This window comes from Aphelocoma coerulescens (assembly GCF_041296385.1).
Source record: "Aphelocoma coerulescens isolate FSJ_1873_10779 chromosome W unlocalized genomic scaffold, UR_Acoe_1.0 ChrW_unloc_scaf_1, whole genome shotgun sequence".
NCBI classification, from domain to species: Eukaryota; Metazoa; Chordata; class Aves; order Passeriformes; family Corvidae; genus Aphelocoma; species Aphelocoma coerulescens.
The window spans coordinates 13,055,890-13,074,957 of NW_027184080.1; the positions used below are offsets into that span (position 1 = coordinate 13,055,890).

Genomic DNA, 19,068 nt, shown 5'->3' on the forward strand with positions numbered 1-19,068 from the left:
ATGGTCCCAAGGGTTGGATGTGTGCCTGCCCAATGTCATTTGGATGAGAGGAAATGGAGGAATACTTGTGTATGGAGGGGAGGGCATGGCTGTGATCCCTTCCTGCACATCTTCTGCTGGCAATGTTTCAGTGAGAAATCCAGATCATCCCTGCAGTGCACACAGCTGAGCCACCTGGGAGAATGATGCTCAGGAAGCACAAATGGAAGGATCTACTCAGACAAAATACAGGTCAGGGAAATAAAACCTAGCAAATGCTAGAGGAAATGAACCAAGTGAATCAAAGGGAGAAATTTGGTTTTTTGTTTGGGTTTTTTTATTTTATTTAGTGGTGGACTGAATCTTATGCTTTAGGAAAGAAGTGTGGAGGTTAAAAATGTGTATATTATGTACTGTTGCTGGTCATGTGAAAGCAGTGCTGCCCCAGGGGTGCTCACAGGTCTGCAAGTTCCCCCATGTGCTATGCTTTGCCTGAGTTTGTTAGTCTCCTCTGCATGTTCTATTTAAGTACACAAATTTACTGTTACCTTCCATGATGTTTCCCTGTAGCCTCTCTTTTTGCTTAATTTTAACTAGATGTGAATGTTTAGGCAGCCTTTGCAATAAAAAATATATTAACAATATACATCTGTTACTAGCACTGTTAGGTGAGATAATTTGGGATACCAGTTAAGGCTTTTCTTCCTTTTTGTCCCTCAGCAGGCCCTAAGAGTCTTAGACTGTATAAAAACATTAACTTTGGAAAATTGTCAAATTGTGACTGAAATGGCTGAAACAGAAGTTTGAAACCATCAGTGGAGGAGAAAACTGGAGTGGATTTGTGAGGTTGGGAAACTTAGGAAAGGAGAGGAGAAGATGCAAGGTGGAGAACAAGACAAGAGCAGATGTGTAAAGACCATGCTGTGTTTCACTGCTAAGCAGATGCTTAGCAGCAGCAGCATATGCACAGACTGTTCCAGGGCAATCGGCTTGTGCTTTTGGAGTTGCATGAGGCCCTTGGACTCCTGGGGAGTGGCTCAGGATGGGTGCTGAAGTGTGGTCTCTGGGGGGTGACTCAGGGGTGGCAGACAGATGGGACTGGCTGGCACTGGAGGAGTGGATTTGCCTGACTGTGCTACAAGAGAAAGTGCACACTATAGTGTGTGGATGTGAGAATTACCAGACAGCATTTGTCCTGCAGAGCTGCTGGGGAGCTGTGTTGGTGCATGGGCATGTGCCCAGGTGAGCTTGGTGGGACCAAGGGCGGTCTGGTAGAGACACTTGTGGGTGTCTCTGTGGGTGTGTGTGGGCTGAAGGCTACAAGCTACAAACAAGTTAAAATTCTGTGGTTTTCAGAGAGTTCATGGAAGGATTAAGTACAGTTGCAATGAAAATACTTCTTGCTGGGTGTATAAAACTTTACATGTCCATTTTTTTCTTTTGGGGAGATAACAAAACATTATTTAGGTTTCTTGTAGCAATGATAAATGACGACTCATGGACTCCCTTTGGCAATCGCAGAGAGAAATTGTTTATTGCAAAAAACCCAGGCCTTTTAATGCTGCATTCAGATGCTAAGCTCTTATCTCTTTACATTCTTGTGAAGAAAAACAAACATGCATTGGCTGCTTGCCACTGCAGGTATTGCTGTTCACCTGTTCTCTTACCCAATCAGCTTTCTGATCAGGCAGTGTTCATGCGTACCCCTAACCAATCAACACCCCAAACACAAGGTGTCCACAAGCTGGTTATATAACTTATTTTCTGGTTATAGAACTTGTTTTTTGTCTTTCATGCCACCTGTACACTTCCCAGAGTACCTTTCATGAATTGTCAGAGAGCAAGAGTGAACAAAGTGAGCAAAGGCCTTCTACTTATTCTATGGGACTTTTCTTGCCTGCTGCAGTTTCCTTTTTTACTGTATCACCTGTGTTTCCCTCTCAAATGAGATGGAATAAGGGGTTGCTTGTTTGTGCTATGGCTCATTAAAGGAGGGTGTTAGAGGAGCAGTCCCATTGGACTCATATTCTTTAGAAATTCCAGTATTTGGTACTCTTAGGGCAAAACACAGGTGTGAAATCAATGTGACATGCACCTTTGTGTCAGTGCATGGCTGCTCTGCTTTTCCAACTGCTTTTCGCTACCATGTGTAGGAAATAAGATAAAGTATGGCAGATGGCATTTAAAAAATTCAGTACACTATGTATTTGAGAAGGAAAACCCTTATTTCTACTGAAAGTTTACTGGTTTTATTGTACTTTATGGGGGCTCTCTGGCTTTGGATATTTCACTGAAGAAGTCATAGCAATGGCACCTTAACTTCAGCTTAACAGTCTGTGTTAATAATTGTTTTTAAAATGATGATTTGTATTAAATTGCAAACAATTTAATTTTAGTTGAATTACCAGCTGATTGAATACCCACAAGAAGTGGATATCAGAATATAGATTCAGGGGACTACCCTCCTATGTCAGGATGTTTAATTTTATATCAGCTTAGAAGGGAGACAAACAAGACTTTGTGAAGTGCACCTCAGGAAACATTCACACCCAAGGGAGACTCTGAAAAGAGTCCAAGTGGTGTGGCTTTCACATGGTGTTTTATTTACTTGCCTGTCGTGGTTTGAAGCTGGCTAGGTGCCAAGCCCCACGAAATCACACCCCACTCAGTTTTTTGTTCATTAAGGTTTTACTTGTACACTGACTGCCCATTAGAGCCTCTGGCTAGATCTAGCCTCTGGCTAGATCAAATCTGAGCCATTTTACAGTGTGGCCAGGAATCGTTTCCTATTTATCACTTTTTTTTTTTAACCCCCTTTTTTTTCTGCTTCTATCTGCATTTCTCAGAGCAGGGATTAAAATAACTATTGGAACAATTTTTCATCTGTTAATTCATCATTTGTGTTTCCTTTCTAGGCCGAATTCACCAAGCTATGGTAACATCTCTAAATGAAGATAATGAAAGCGTAACTGTTGAATGGATTGAAAATGGAGATACTAAAGGCAAAGAGGTAAACCGAATTATTTTAGAACTTTTCTCTTTTAAAAATGGGTCATCTGCATGAATTATGCTTTGGAATTTGCACTGGAAATTGGGAAAATATAAATCTGTAGTGGTTTGGTCCAAAATACTCATTACTGTTTACCTTCTGTGAGATAAGAATTAGGAGAAATGCAAAGCAGGCACCAAACTTGAAAGAATATATTGAAGTTTATTAACAGACCTAAAAGAAGAAAAGAAAAAATTATACCACCTTCAGAACTCTTCTCCTCCCCCCACCTTCCTCCCTTCTCCCACTGACAATGTAAAAAGACAACCCTTGAGATGTTCAGTCTGTTTACCACTTCCATAATAACCTTGTTCAGTTAATTTAGGAAGAGGAGTCTCTCTTGCTCATGCTATGGAGACATTATCACAACGAGACAGCTGCCCGGGTTGGTTCTCTGCTCATATGTGAGAGTCCCCTCCAACGACTTGCAGCTTTCCCCACAACTGCTTTCGAGGGTCCAATCTTGAGCTAATGGGGTACAATTTTAAGGTTGAGCCATTTAGAAACAAAAGTTCTCTTCACCCATCTCTGGGAGCATTTCCATCTCTGAGAATAGAGGCCCTCCCCTTCCCTGGGAGGAAAAGGGTCCTCATCATCTCTAGGACAATCTCTGGGAGTATTTCTAGGAACAGAGGTCTTCTCCTTCCAATTGGAGCAAGAGTCCTCATCACTTCCGTCTCTAGGACTATCTTTGGGAGCATCTAGGAACAGAGGTCTTCTCCTTCAAATTGGAGCAAGAGTCCTCATCGCTTCCATTTCTCCCTGTTCAAATTTCTCTTAAAATCACAGCTGCTTCAGCATTTGCTTGTTTCAGTACAGGTACTTTTGCTCACAAGTACAGTTTGAATGCTCCACCCCCCCCATGCTTTCATGAAATTACAACGGGTACTCTAATATATCATAGTCCATCACCACCATAGCTTTACAACAGAATTTCAGCTTTAAGCATCTCCTCTTTCTCCTCCCTCAGGTTTTCAGCTCTTCACAGCACTAAAAGGGTTAATCTCACCCGGGCCTTGCAGCTGGAATTTAGCTTATCACTGTTGGTCACATGATCTTTGCCAGGCATTGGGCAGCTTTAGCTTCATCTGAATCTTCATCTTCGGCTGCACTGGAGGGGGGGGGAAACCGGGCCGTTCCATCTGCACGATGTGGGGGGGGGCACGGGTGGAACAGGGCCACATGGCTCGAGGATGGCTGCGGCATGGCCTGGCCCGAGCAGGTCCCGGCCTGGCCCAGCAGGGTCGCTGGGCCCCACACGGGCCCAGCCCAGTCACCAGTCCTCCAGCCGGAAGCAAGAGAGAGAGCTTCCCGGGGTTTGTCCATTCGTAAATGTGGACCACAGAGGCGGTCAAAATTCTAAGTGGCTTAAAGAATTGTCCATATTCAAACTAGCCAGCTGATAGGTTCTGTCAGGTCATAGAGGAGCTGTAAGCACCCCTTTGCAAGAACATCACTTCCGGGACAATGCTTGCTAACCCATGACAAAATCTTAATTTACTTAACTGTTGCCTTTTTCAACCTAGAAATGAAACTTGAGATAATTTTAGTATAGGAGGTAATATAAAAGTGGATCTTTATTTGGAGGCCATGTCTTGGGGTGACCTTATGATGTGTATCCCATATCGCTGCCTATGCCCAGAAATTAATTTTTGTGTCTTTCTATGCCTCTAAACTGAGCCTGAGAGGGGGAAGGAAAAAACTGAGCAAAACTTTTTCAGGGCAGTTTGCAGCTTGTTCAAGGTCACCCAGAGATCGCAGGTTTTTTTTTCCCAGCTGCAGCAGGGGAGCAAGGAAGCACCCGGCTTGCTGCTTTCCAGTCAGCTTTTGGCCAGTTTTTTTTTCAGTTTCTTGTTCTCCGGAGAGAGAGAGAGACTGAGAGTTGGACTTTGCTTTTCCCCCTCTGGAATTCCGGATTTTCTCCCTTTGCTACTGGACTGCTTTCAACCTCAGAGCACATCGGGAGGACTTTCCATCGGGCACAGAGGGCCTGGCCCTGGCCCAAGCCCCAGCGCCGAGGAGACCAAAGGGAGGACTCTTAACACTTTCCCAGGTTTTTCCTCCACAGTGAAACATTTTATTATTTAGCCTTATTTTCCTTTTCCCATGTGTTTGGTAAATAAATAGTTTTATCTCCTTCACTTTCCTTCGAGGAAAATTTATTTTTTCCCGAACCTGGGGGGGAAGGGGTGGTTGTGCCTTCTCTCAGAGGATATATTTCTAAATTTCGCCAAACCAGAACAAATTTAGTGGCGCCCAACTGCGTGGCTCGAAGGAAAGTGAAAAAACCTGTGCAAATTACATTTTGGTTTGAACTTACTTATTCTGTGTTGGGGTAAAGTAGTCACCATGTTGGTTGAGTTCATAATGTCTCTCTGGCTTGATGTACTCATGTCTTTTTGGTCCTTAGGCTTCATTGAGGTACTGGTTTTTTTTTGGTCCCTAGGGTTGTTTGCCTATCCACAACTTGCTCCAATCTTGTCCCTGATATGTAAATTTTACAGAGCAGGGAGACGAATCAGGATTTCTATTTTCTTGTGCTCGGTGATAATGATTTATAAGAAGTTGACAGAGGTACAGGCAGCTGTTCCAAGTGTGTATGATAAGTGGTTTCTCCGTCCTAACCCCAGTCCTAGCTTCAGTAGCCTGTTTTGGGAATTTATTAGTAATTGCACCCAGATTGTTAGAGGAGGAGGAGTCGGAGTTTCCCTTCCCTTTAAATTTGATAGGTTATCTTTTGAGAATGTTCAGTTCCCCCTGGATGTTAAAGAGACCACCTTCCTCGTATTGTATCTCATAAGCTTCCTCCATATGTCTCGCAGCTTGTCTAGAATAAGAGCTCAGATTTCCAGGGTGACTGCTGAGACACCTGACCCAGAGGTGGAAAATCCTGAGTGGTGTGGGGAATGGGAGGATATGGGCCAAATCTTGAAGAAATTCTCTGACCCAGTGGTTTGCAAGTTTCCCCCTGAACAAGTTCAGAAACCAGCTGAGGTGGCAAAATATCTGAAAGAGAAATACAATGACAATTCCAATGAGAACAAGCTCCTTGCAATATGTTGGGCTTTGGCATATGACTATCGCACACTGCAGCAGGTAAAGGTAGAGAGACAGGAAGATAAATCAGCAAAGCCTGCAGACACCCCAGTCACTCAGGCTGCAGATAAACCAGACAGCAAGCCCAAACCAGATGGAGAGTCTAAGCCACTGACAGTGGCTCCTGTCACGAGGAAAAAGCACACCACCAAAACTTGTGGAGAGCTTATCTGAGGAATGGTTGTGCAGTAGAGGACATGATAAGATAGAGCCTTGCGGAATGCAAGGTCAGTTTATCTTGGGAAAAGCGGTTTCTTATCAGCAGGATGTGTAACAGGATACGAAACCAGCCAGCCCCGCAGAAGGAGCAGACTGGAATGTGGAAAGGCATGTTGTTCCCACGAGAGAAGATGACCAATCATGAGCTCAGCTTTTGCAATATGTATGAGCTGTTTAAGTGCTGTATAAGTATGAGATGTGAAGACAATAAAGTTGAGACTTGCTGATCATGAAATCATGGTGCGTGTCTCCCGCGCCTCTCCCGACATCTGACGCCCGAACAGAAGGCACGTCCCTGACCCCCCCCACCCCCACTTCCACAAGGAGAGGTGCGTTGGGTTCAGGTCCCGCAGCTAGACGGACGGCAATAAGAGCGGAGGACAACTGCTTTCCCGTCTCCGTGCCCGAACGACCACACCGGTGGGTTCGCTGATACGTGCTGCCGAAGCCTGGAGGGGCTAGCAACGGTACCTTAAGTATGGATAGGCAAGCAGCACAGGATTTATTTAAAGCCTTTCTTCTTAAGCGTCACTTTAAAGCTTTTAACTTAGAAAAAGACCTCCCTTCCCTACTAACTCACGCGCGTTCCTATGGCTTCTTTGCCGACCCCCAGAGCATTCACGAATTAGTAGAATGGCGGAGGTACGGGGATCAACTTTTTAGCCTTGTTTTAGACAATGATAATTCAGCCAAGAAAATAAGCAAACTTTGGAAAGCAGTTCATAATGAGCTACTGTTAATGCAGGCAGAGAAGCGAGCAGTCGAAGGTATCAAGGCTGCGCACTCGCGTAACCAAGATTATGACTCCTCAGTTTACCCCACGGCCCCTAACCCCCCCGCCTTTGCCGCTGTGGAGATTCCGCCACAGCCACCGCCCACTAACAGCCAATCCCCTGCGCCGTCTACCCCCTTGCCGGCCCCCCCGCCTTCCGCTTCAATCACCGCCTCTGCATTAACCCCCTCACACCAGCCGCCGCCGCCCGACCCCTCTAATGCCACAGAGCCTGTCCCTGGGGCAGAATCTGACCTGGCGGAGGCTATGGCAGCAAAGAGGAGAGAGTTGTGGCAGGTGCTTGCCCGAGACGGCATGGAAAGGGGAGATTCCGAGCTCCTGGCGGCTGCACAAGAAGCGATGGCTTTCCCTGTCGTTTTTACTACTAATGCACAAGGGGGCCAGTATGCGCAGTTTGCCCATCTCGACTGGAAACTCCTGTCCCAGCTAAGAGCAACAGTCGGTAGCTTTGGGGTGTCTAGTGAACCAGCTAAGCAAATGTTAGATTATCTTTTTAATGCCCACATTCTTCTGCCTGCGGATATCCTGGCCATCACAAAACTCATTTACACCCCTTCTCAGAGATTGCTTTTTGAGGCAAGGTGGAGAGAGGAAGCGGCACGTAGCGCTAATCTCCCCAGACCCCAAGGGGACCCCTTAACAGGCCTTACTGTAGACGAGCTTATGGGACAGGGCCCGTATCTCAGAGTTGAAGCTCAAGCTGGACTAGGGCCGCATAAACTTAGGGAGGCCATGGCAGTAGCTAAGAGAGTGATGGATAAAGTCAGGACATCGGGAGGGACCCCCCTATATATGAGCATCAAGCAGGGTCGTGATGAATCATTAAGCTCCTTTGTTGATAAGGTTATGGATGCTATCTCTAGGGCAGGGACACCCGACCATATGCAAGATGCCATTTTAAGACAGTGCATTTTGCAAAATAGCAACCCTACCACCAGGTCTTTAATTACCTCTATACCTGGTGATTGGACCACTCAGGCATTACTAGATAAAGCTGCGACCTTGCCCACAGGTGCTCAAGCCTTCTTGGTCCACGCATTAGAGAAACTGGGGGAAGGATTGAAGGAACAAGCAGCTAGTGCTCAGATGCAGGTAATGGCAGCCCTTGCTCCCCTCCAAGCAGCAGCTACGCGCCCCCGGTTGCCTCAAGGGGGAAACAGAATGAGATGCTATCGATGTGGCCAGTCGGGCCACATTCGTCGGGAGTGCTCAGCATCCGGAGTTTGGTGCAACAAATGCCAATCCAACACGCATAACTCGAATGCCTGCCGTAACAAGAAGCAGGGAAACTCCCGGAGCAGCGCGTCCAGCAGCCGCGCAGGGACACAAGTAGCAGCTGCAAACCCTTGCCCTGCCTCCAGCCAGCAACAGGTGGCAGCCTCGGTCTGGACTTGGCAGCCTCAGTAGACTGTGATCTCCTGACGTCTGAAATCCATAACATCCCTACAGGACTCACAGGACCCATCTGCCTCAATGGTACACCAGTAGGAGGCTTGATTCTTGGCCGATCATCTGCCACTGCCCTAGGACTATTCGTTCAACCAGGCGTGGTGGACGCTGACTCACAGGGTGATATCTTCATACTAGCTTATACTGTTTATCCACCTGTAAGAATTCCCAAAGGCCAAAGACTAGCTCAATTTGTACCTTTGCCTCAAGCCACACAAGGCATGCAACCCTTGCAGGCTCAACCAAAATCTCATACAGGCTGCGGCTCAACTGGGGAACTAACCTTGCTCACCATTGATCTTAATAGCCGTCCACGGAAGCCGTGTGCCCTAACCTATAAAGGAGAAAAAATCACGTTACAGAGCCTCCTAGACACAGGGGCAGACTCCAGCATTGTCGATGTGAACACATGGCCCTCACATTGGCCTCTTCTGCCAGCAATGACAGCCATCACTGGTGTCGGAGGAATGAAACTAGCACACAAATCTCCGCTGATAACTGTAGAAATTGAAGGCAAGAAAACTACCGCAACTTTTTCTATCGCCCCTCTACCCCCCACAGTTGACTGCCTCCTCGGAAGAGATGTATTGGCCCAAATGGGTTTTGTGCTTACCGATGATCGCCATTTCTGCTAAGGGCCGTTGCTTGGAATTTCCCGCTGCCACTAAGATGGACTGACAACGACCCTGTGGTGGTTAAGCAATGGCCTTTAAAGCGGGAAAATCTGCTTCAAGCACACGCTCTAGTCAATGAGCAGCTTCAACAAGGACATCTTAAGCCTTCGACAAGCCCATGGAACACCCCAATTTTTGTCATCCAAAAGAAGAATGGCACGTTTCGTCTGCTACAAGACCTTCGAACTGTCAATGCTCGTATGGAGCCTATGGGAGCGCTGCAGCCAGGACTCCCTAATCCAGCAATGTTGCCACAAGATTGGCCTCTTCTTATTATTGACTTGAAAGATTGCTTTTTCACAATTCCACTACATCCAGATGATACGAAGCGATTTGCCTTTTCATTGCCTGCTCTTAATCGTGGTGAACCAGACAAACCTTTTGAGTGGACCGTATTGCCGCAGGGAATGCGCAACTCTCCCACCATATGTCAATTGTATGTCGATGCAGCATTGCAGCCACTGCGACAAAAGTTACCTCAGACCATCATTTATCATTATATGGATGATATTTTGTTTGCGCAGAAGGAGCCTTTTGACCAAACAGAAATTCAGCTTATTACCTCCTCTCTTCAAGAATGGTCTTTAGTAATAGCTGCTAACAAAATTCAAATATCCTCCCCGTGGAAGTATTTAGGATGGGTCATCACCAATCAAAGAGTGAAGCCTCAAAAACTACATATCCAAGCCTCAATCACCACTTTAAATGACGCTCAAAAACTGTTAGGTGATCTGCAGTGGTTAAAGCCAATAGTAGGAATCCCCAATGTTCTTTTAAATCAGCTCAGTCCCTTACTAAAAGGATCAGACCCATGCGCACCGGTACACCTAACGCCACAGCAGCAAGAAGCTCTACAACAAATCACCACCTGTATCACAGACGGTTTTGTTTCGCGTCTTAATCCAGACATCCCCCTCTCTCTTACTATTTGGAATTCTGAAACTCACCTCCTCGGTGCAATTACGCAGCTAAAGAAAACGGGGGGGCTGGCAGTTTTAGAATGGATATCACCACAGTTGCAGCAACGAAAAACTATTACCACAAAACTTGAAAATTTGGCTAATTTAATTAAGAAAGGACATTTGCGCATTTTGGAAATTGGAGGACAAGAACCTGAGTGCATCAATCTCCCAATGGAAAAACCTGCCTTGGACTGGTACTTGCTAAATTCTTCATTACTCACGGAAGCCCTGTTGTCCTCAGGAGCCAAAATTCAGACCGGTCCCCTGTTTCCCAAGGCATTACAGTGGATAGGAGCATGGAACTGGATTTCAAAACCCTTGCGAGAAGATAAGCCTATCCACAATGCCATTACTGCATTCACAGACGCCGGAAGAAAGACAAAGAAAGCAGCTGTCGTATGGAAACAAGACCAGCAATGGCATCAGCATTTAATAAACGCCTCGTCAGATGATACCCTGCAAACCTTAGAATTACTTGTAGTCGTTTGGGCAGTAACCCACCTCACAGGACCCTTAAACGTAGTTTCGGACTCGCTGTATGTAGTGGGCGTCACCTCAAGAATTGAGGATGCAGTCATTAAGGAAGTACAAAACAAAAGGCTTTATGAACTCTTTCTGCAACTAAAACGCGCCCTAAGAGAACGGTCACACCCCTATTCCATTCTCCATATTCGCAGCCACATGTGGAATGAAGGCCTGGGTGAAGGAAACGAAAGAGCAGATAAACTTGTCTCGCTTGCCCAAAACATTCTCCCGAAACAAACAATGGCGCGAGAAAGCCATGCTATTTTTCATCAGAATTCCAAAGGCTTGTCAAGGGAATTCGGTATCCCAATCGAAGAGGCAAAAGCCATAGTTAAAGCGTGTCCCGTGTGCAGTTTCCACAATAAGGGGCTAGGTTTGGGAGCAGGCGTTAACCCCAGGGGCCTAAAGGCTAACAAAATTTGGCAAATGGATGTCACTCATGTCGCTAGCTTTGGACGGCTAAAATATGTTCATGTTACTATAGACACCTATAGTCATTTTATGTGGGCAACTGCTCAAGCAGGAGAAACAGCCAAACATGTTGAACGCCACATGAATAGCTGTATTGCTATTATGGGAGTCCCTATAACAGTTAAAACAGACAATGGGCCTGCCTATTGCAGTACGCAGATAGCCAGATATATGACCCAATGGAATATTGTCCACAAAAAGGGAATTCCTCACTCCCCCATGGGTCAAGCAATTGTGGAAAGAGCACACGGTACATTAAAACAATATCTAGAAAAATATCCTGACACTCCTAATACCCAAGACAAGCTACTGAAATGCTTATTTGTTCTAAATCATCTTTGCATTTTTGGAGATAGACAGTCTCCTCCTGCCATAATCCATTTTACCCCACCTTCTAATCCGCAACCAGAAGTGTGGGTCAGATATAAAGACCCCCAGTCAGGATTATGGCAGGATCCAGCCAAAGTTTTGTACTGGGGCAGAGGTTATGTTTGTGTTTCTACCCCGACAGGACCGCAGTGGATCCCTGCCAAATGGACTAAGCCAGCTTATACGCAGGGACAGTCCGCGACAGAGGATTCAACAGCTTATAAATCACTCTCAAAAAATTAAGGAAGATACAGGTTTCTTTGGCCTAGATGGGCTGGTCAGTGAACTGGGATTGGGTGGTTGGGTAAGAAGCATGGTGAAAACATTGTTTCTCTTATTGATCATGGTTTTAGTAGGATTAGCCCTGTTCAGTTGCGCTCTAACTTGTATCAAAAAGAGTACTGCTAAAAACAACAACTATGAGCATGATAGCGCATAAAGAAAACGGGGGAAGTGTGGAGAGCTTATCTGAGGAATGGTTGCGCAGTAGAGGACATGATAAGATAGAGCCTTGCGGAATGCAAGGTCAGTTTATCTTGGGAAAAGAGGTTTCTTATCAGCAGGATATGTAACAGGATACGAAACCAGCCAGCCCCGCAGAAGGAGCAGACTGGAATGTGGAAAGGCGTGTTGTTCCCACGAGAGAAGATGACCAATCATGAGCTCAGCTTTTGCAATATGTATGAGCTGTTTAAGTGCTGTATAAGTATGAGATGTGAAGACAATAAAGTTGAGACTTGCTGATCATGAAATCATGGTGCGTGCCTCCCGCGCCTCTCCCGACAAAAACTGATCGCCCAGTAAAAGATGATGATGATGCAGGGGAAGGGACCTCAAAAGATGCAGGGGAAGGAACCTCAAAACTACCAACTGACTCAGGCACAGAAGCCATTACTGAGTCCATGTCCATAAAGGACCTTCACAGCCTAAGAAAGCATTACACCCGACGGTCCGATGAATCCATAATAAGTTGGATGGTCCGTATTTGGGATGCGGCAGGCGATGATGTGATGCTGGACGGTGCTGAAGCGAGGCATTTGGGATCCCTGTCACATGATCCAGTGATCGATCAAGCGATGAAAAGGGGGGCTGATTCTACCAGTGTCTGGAGACGAGTTTTGACAGGCGTGACTGAAAGATATATGTGTGGAGATGATCTCTACATGCAGCAAACCCCATGGAAGACCATAGAACAAGGGATCCAATGCCTGAGAGAACTAAGGGTGGTAGAGGTTGTCTTCGCAAATGACCCAGGATTGAGGAGTCCAGACCGGGCCAGAGTTATTCCATACATGTGGCGAAAACTCATACACCTTGGGCCACCAGAATACGCTTCTGCTTTAGCAATAATGAAATCGGACTACGATGCAAATGAGACTGTGAAGGATATGGCAGTGAAGCTCCTAGTATATGCAGACTCTGTGCATGGCCCAACACATGCAAGAATTGCAGCTGTGGAAACACGTGTGCAGAAATTGGAAGATAAGATGGAGAAGAATCACCAGGAGATTAAAGAGTGCTTTCTCCACGGACGTTCCCCAGAGAGAAGGCACATCCCACGAAGTGAGCTGTGGAATTGCCTGTGTGACAGTGGGGAAAACATGAGGAAGTGGGGTGGACAACCCACTTCTGCTCTGGCAGCACGAGTGCGTGAATTGAAGGAGCGCAAGTCTCAGAAAGGAGGATCTACCAAAAAGGAAGTAGCTCCAGTTGCCTGTAACCAAACTTCCGGAAATGATGGAAAACACGATGGTATGTCCAATTCCCATGAAGGAACCTCTAAGACACAGGCCCAGGGAAAGAAATATAACCAGGCATAGAGGGGCCCTGCCTCTAGCCAGGTAGAGGTCAGGGAAAACCGTGTTTTTTGGACTGTGTGGATTCGTTGGCCTGGTACATCAGAACCACAAAAATATGATGCCTTGGTTGACACTGGCGCACAGTGTACAATAATTCCATTGCAGCATGTGGGGGTAGAATCTGTTTCTATTTCTGGTGTAACAGGTGGATCACAAAATTTGACCCTGGTGGAAGCTGAGGTGAGCCGGACTGGAAATGAGTGGAAGAAACATCTCATTGTGACTGGCCCAGAGGCCCCGTGCATTTTGGGCATAGATTTCCTCCGGAACGGGTATTTTAGAGACCCAAAGGGACTCAAGTGGGCTTTTGGAATAGCTGCTGTGGAGACAGAGGGCATTAAGCAATTGAACACTTTGCCTGGACTATCAGAGAACCCGTCTGCAGTCGGCCTTCTGAAGGTGGAAGAACAAAGAGTACCAATTGCTACCTCGACAGTGCATCGCCGACAGTACTGGACAACTCGAGATGCTGTGATTCCCATCCACAAGATGATCCGTGAGCTGGAGAGCCAAGGGGTGGTCAGCAAGACCCACTCACCCTTCAACAGCCCCATCTGGCCTGTGCGCAAATCTGAAGGAGAATGGAGATTGACTGTGGACTATCGTGCCTTGAATGAAGTGACTCCACCACTGAGCGCTGCTGTGCCAGACATGTTGGAGCTACAGTATGAGCTGGAGTCCAAAGCAGCGAAGTGGTACGCCGGTATTGACATTGCTAATGCATTTTTCTCCATTCCTTTGGCAGCAGAGTGCAGGCCTCAGTTTGCCTTCACCTGGAGGGGTGTGCAGTACACCTGGAACCGACTGCCCCAGGGGTGGAAGCACAGTCCCACCATCTGCCATGGGCTGATCCAGATTGCACTAGAAAAGGGTGAGGCTCCAGAACATCTGCAGTACATTGACGACATCATTGTGTGGGGGAACACGGCAGCAGAAGTGTTTGAGAAAGGAGAGAAAGTTATCCGGAGTCTCTTGGAAGCTAGTTTCACCATCAAGAAGAGCAAAGTCAAGGGACCTGCTCTAGAGATCCAGTTTCTGGGAGTGAAATGGCAAGATGGACTGTGTCAGATTCCCACTGAGGTCATCAATAAGATCACTGCAATGTCTCCACCAACCAACAAGAAGGAAACACAAGCTTTCCTAGGTGCCACAGGCTTTTGGCGGATGCATATTTGTCCTGGGTTGAGGTGTATTCTATTACCATCCTCATGAGCTGTGGAAATCAGGTGGGGCAGTGTTTCCTTGCCTCCTCCCCCCAGACTATCTTGCTGTTAATGGCCCATCATTGTCCTGCTGCATGAATCACAGATAACTCCCTCCAGACTATCTTCTGTTAATGAGCCTAATCAACACTTGGCCTCATGACTCATTACCCCATTGTGAGATGCTCCACCCAGAGGGAGGAACCAAGCATCCCATCGTGGATATGATCTGAGACTGAACACCAGAGACTACCCTTCTCCACTGTGTCTCCAGAGGACAGGAGCTACAGAGCCTCCACCGGACCTTCTGAGGAAGAGCAGACCTTTTTTATTCTACAGGATCACCACTTCAGAGGACTGCAACCACCACCCTGCCTAACCAGAACTCAGGTTGTATCTTGACTCTGTCAGTTTGAACCAGTGTTTTCTTTTAGTCTTTCTTTTTTTTTCCCCTTTTCTTTGATTTTTCCCCATTAAATTGTTATTCTGACTTGGTGCCTCCCACTGGTTTGTTTTCAAACTAGTACATAATTTGGCTCCCAATGTGGGCCCTGCTCTGAGAGAAAGTCAGAATTACAATTTTGTATTCACCATGGTGCTCAGCTTGTCTGCATGGGTACTGTATCTTGCTCTCTATATCTTTCCTCACATGGGGAACTACCTGCCTGTAGTATTACTCCTGTTAAAACCAGGGAATGGTATGAGAATTGCTTTAATGGTTTATTATGTCTATAGCATAATAACCTGCAAGGTGATGAATGCCATTCGGAAAATATACTCAGTTTTGTTTGGCTGTCCTAGTCTGAGCTCCTGTGTCTGGGATCTCCTCAACAATCGCACCCAGCCCCTGGTGGGAGGAGTAGAGAGTGGTTTCTTCCAGCCTTTCTGGCCAGGCACAGCAGTTTTTGAAAATATTGAGTTCCCTCTGGATGTCAAAGATGGCATAAACTTGCTGTCAGTTCTGCTTTGTCTTCTCTGTACAGCCTGCACCATGTACACCATGCTCAGAATCAGAGCTATGGCACAGGATCCTTAGGATGAGGGAGGGAAAAAGAGCAGAGCAACAAACACCATGTCTGCACAGACTGTGACAGAGAAGAAAGAAACCAAATGCAAAACAACAGCGTCCATGTCTACGCAGACTGACACAGAGGAAAAAAGAACCAAGCGCAAAGCAACACTGTCCATCTCTACGCAGACTGGCACAGAGGAGAAAGAAACAAAATGCAAAACAACAGCATCCATGTCTATGTAGACTGACACAGAGGAGAAAGGAACCAAAAGCACTGTCAGCATCCCCACACAAACCATCACTGAACCAGAACAGCCTAAACCGATTGCAGTTGCCCCTGTTCAGAAGAAGAAATCAAAAAGCAAGTCAGTCCGCATAGTGACTGACGAGGATGCAGCAGGACCTTCGCACCCAGCAGAAGAGGCAGAGCCAGAGATCATCACTTGGTCGCTATCCCTGGGTGAGCTGCGTGCCCTGCGGAGGGAATTCACCTGCCAGACAAATGAGTCCATCCTGACCTGGCTGCTCCTCATTCGGGACGCTGCAGCCAATGACACCATTCTGGACGGAAGTGAGGCCAGGCAACTGGGATCTCTGTCCCGGGATGTGGTCATTGACCAGGGGATCGGGAAAACTCAAGAAACTCTCAGCCTCTGGCGGCGACTGCTTACAAGTGTAAGGGACAGGTACCTTTGTAAAGAAGACCTCCAGGTACACCAAGGAAAATGGAGCACAATGGAACAAGGTATCCGGTGCCTGAGGGAATTGGCTGTGCTGGAGATCATTTTCTCAGAAGACGAGAGATTTCCTAAGAGCCCAGATGGTGTCCAGTGCACGTCACAGATGTGGTTGAGGTTCGCACGCCTTGGACCAGAGATATACTCCCGTTACCTGGCAACACTGCAATGGAGGGAAGGCGAGGACAGGGTGGGCGTCTTGGTGAACAAACTGAGGATTTACGAGGACACTGTCACAGCCCCGTTTCGCACCCATGTCTCATCCGTGGAAACAAGTCTTTTGGCTGAGCAAGTCCAGAGCTTGGTTGAAGAAGGCCATCAGAAACTGAAAAAGGAGCTTAAGGAAGAGATTTATCACATCTCACCAGAACCAACAAGAGTCTCTGCCATTAGGAGCCGGCGTTCCCCAACCAGGGAGAGAGGATACACCCCACGAGGTAATCTCTGGTTTTTCCTTCAGGAACATGGAGAAGATATGAGTAAGTGGCATGGAAAACCCACCTCCTCCTTAGCAGCCAGGGTACATGAACTAAAAAGAGGGGCAACCACCACAAGAAGCGCATCTAGAGTCAACGCTGCTCCGGTCTCTTGTGCACAGAACTCCAGACGGTACCGGAATGATAGTATGACTGATCCTCTTGAAGGGACCTCAGGAACGTATTCACCAGAAGGGAGCAACATGCACCAGGACCAGGAATAGAGGGGCCCTGCCTCTAGCCAGGTAGAGGAAAGGGATAATCGGGTGTTCCGGTTTGGCCAAATTTAGAAATATATCCTCTGAGAGAAGGCACAGCTACCCCTTCCCCCCCAGGTTCGGGAAAAAATAAATTTTCCTCGAAGGAAAGTGAAGAAGATAAAACTATTTATTTACCAAACACACGGGAAAAGGAAAATAAGGCTAAATAATAAAATGTTTCACTGTGGAGGAAAAAAAAAACCTGGGAAAGTGTTAAGAGTCCTCCCTTTGGTCTCCTCGGCGCTGGGGCTTGGGCCAGGGCCAGGCCCTCTGTGCCCGGTGGAAAGTCCTCCCGATGTGCTCTGAGGTTGAAAAAAAACAGTCCAGTATAAAAGGGAGAAAATCCGGAATTCCAGAGAAGGAAAAACAAAGTCCAGCTCTCAGTCTCTCTCTCTCCGGAGAACAAGAAGCTGAAACAACTGGTCAAAAGCTGACTGGAAAGCAGCAAGCCTGGTGCTTCCTCGCTCTCCTCCCGCAGCTGGGAAAAAAACCTGCTATCTCTGTGTGACCTTGAACAAGCTGCAAACTGCCCTGAAAAAGTTTTGCTCAGTTTTTTCCTTCCCCCTCTCAGGCTCAGTTTAGAGGCACAGAAAGGCACAAAAATTAATTTTGGGCATAGGCAGCGATATGGGATACACATCATAACGTCACCCCAAGACATCGGGTCTTTTGGACTGTGTGGGTCCGATGGCCTGGCATATCTGACCCACAAAAATACACGGCTTTGGTTGACACAGGAGCTCAATGTACTCTGATACCATCAAGGTATGTGGGAGCAGAACCCATTTCTATTTCTGGGGTGACAGGAGGATCCCAGCAGCTGACTGTACTGGAAGCTGAAGTGAGTTTAACTGGGAACGAGTGGCAGAAACACCCCATCGTGACTGCCCCGGAGGCCCCGTGCATTCTCGGCATAGACTATCTCAGAAATGGATATTTCAAGGACCCAAAAGGACATAGTTGGGCTTTTGGGATAACTGCTGTGGAGACAGAAGATATCAGACAACTGAGTTCATTGCCTGGCCTCTCAGATGACCCCTCTGCCGTGGGACTGCTAAGAGGTGAAGAACAACAGGTACCAATCGCCACAGCAACAGTGCACCGTCGGCAATACCGCACCGACAGAGACTCTGTGGTTCCCGTCCATGAGATGATTCGCAAATTGGAGAGCCAAGGGGTGGTCAGCAAGGCCCATTCACCTTTCAACAGCCCTATATGGCCAGTGCGTAAGTCCAGCAGAGAATGGACACTGACGGTGGATTACCGTGGCCTAAATGAGGTCACGCCACCATTGAGCGCTGCTGTGCCGGACATGTTGGAACTTCAGTACGAGCTGGAGTCCAAAGGAGCGAAGTGGTACTCCACTATTGACATTGCCAATGCCTTCTTCTCCATTCCTTTGGCAGCAGAATGCAGGCCCCAGTTTGCTTTCACCTGGAGGGGTGTGCAATACACCTGGAACCGACTGCCCCAGGGGTGGAAGCACAGTTCCACCATTTGCCATGGACTGATCCAGACTGCACTGGAAAAGGGTGAGGCCCCGGAACATCTGCAATACATCGATGACATCATCGTGTGGGGAAACACAGCAAAGGAGGGATTTGAGAAAGGAGAGAAAATCATCCAAATTCTCCCGGAAGCCGGCTTTGCCATCAAAAAGAGCAAAGTCAAGGGACCTGCCCGAGAGATCCAGTTCCTGGGAGTAAAGTGGCAAGATGGACGACGTCAGATTCCCACCAAGGTCATCAACAAGATACTGCGATGTCTCCACCGACCAGTAAGAAGGAAACACAAGCTTTCCTAGGCGCCATAGGTTTCTGGAGGATGCACATTCCTGAGTACAGCCAGATCGTGAGCCCTCTCTACCTGGTTACCCGCAAGAAGAACGATTTCCACTGGGGCCCTGAACAGCAGCAAGCCTTTGCCCAGATCAAGC

The 19,068-nt window shown here is 47.2% G+C and overlaps 1 protein-coding gene across 5 annotated transcripts in view; it reads left to right on the plus strand.

Moving 5' to 3' along the window:
• Window positions 1–19,068, plus strand: part of LOC138102693 (kinesin-like protein KIF2A) — a 226,453-nt gene that overhangs the window by 132,196 nt on the left and 75,189 nt on the right. For 4 of the 5 annotated variants that reach the window (XM_069000411.1, XM_069000413.1, XM_069000412.1 and 1 more), the window contains exon 2: window positions 2,895–2,989. In XM_069000411.1, the coding sequence (XP_068856512.1) occupies window positions 2,895–2,989 (95 nt within the window). Of the gene's footprint in view, window positions 1–2,894; window positions 2,990–16,258; window positions 16,834–19,068 lie in introns of those variants that run through there. The other variant, XM_069000416.1, reaches the window with a different exon arrangement.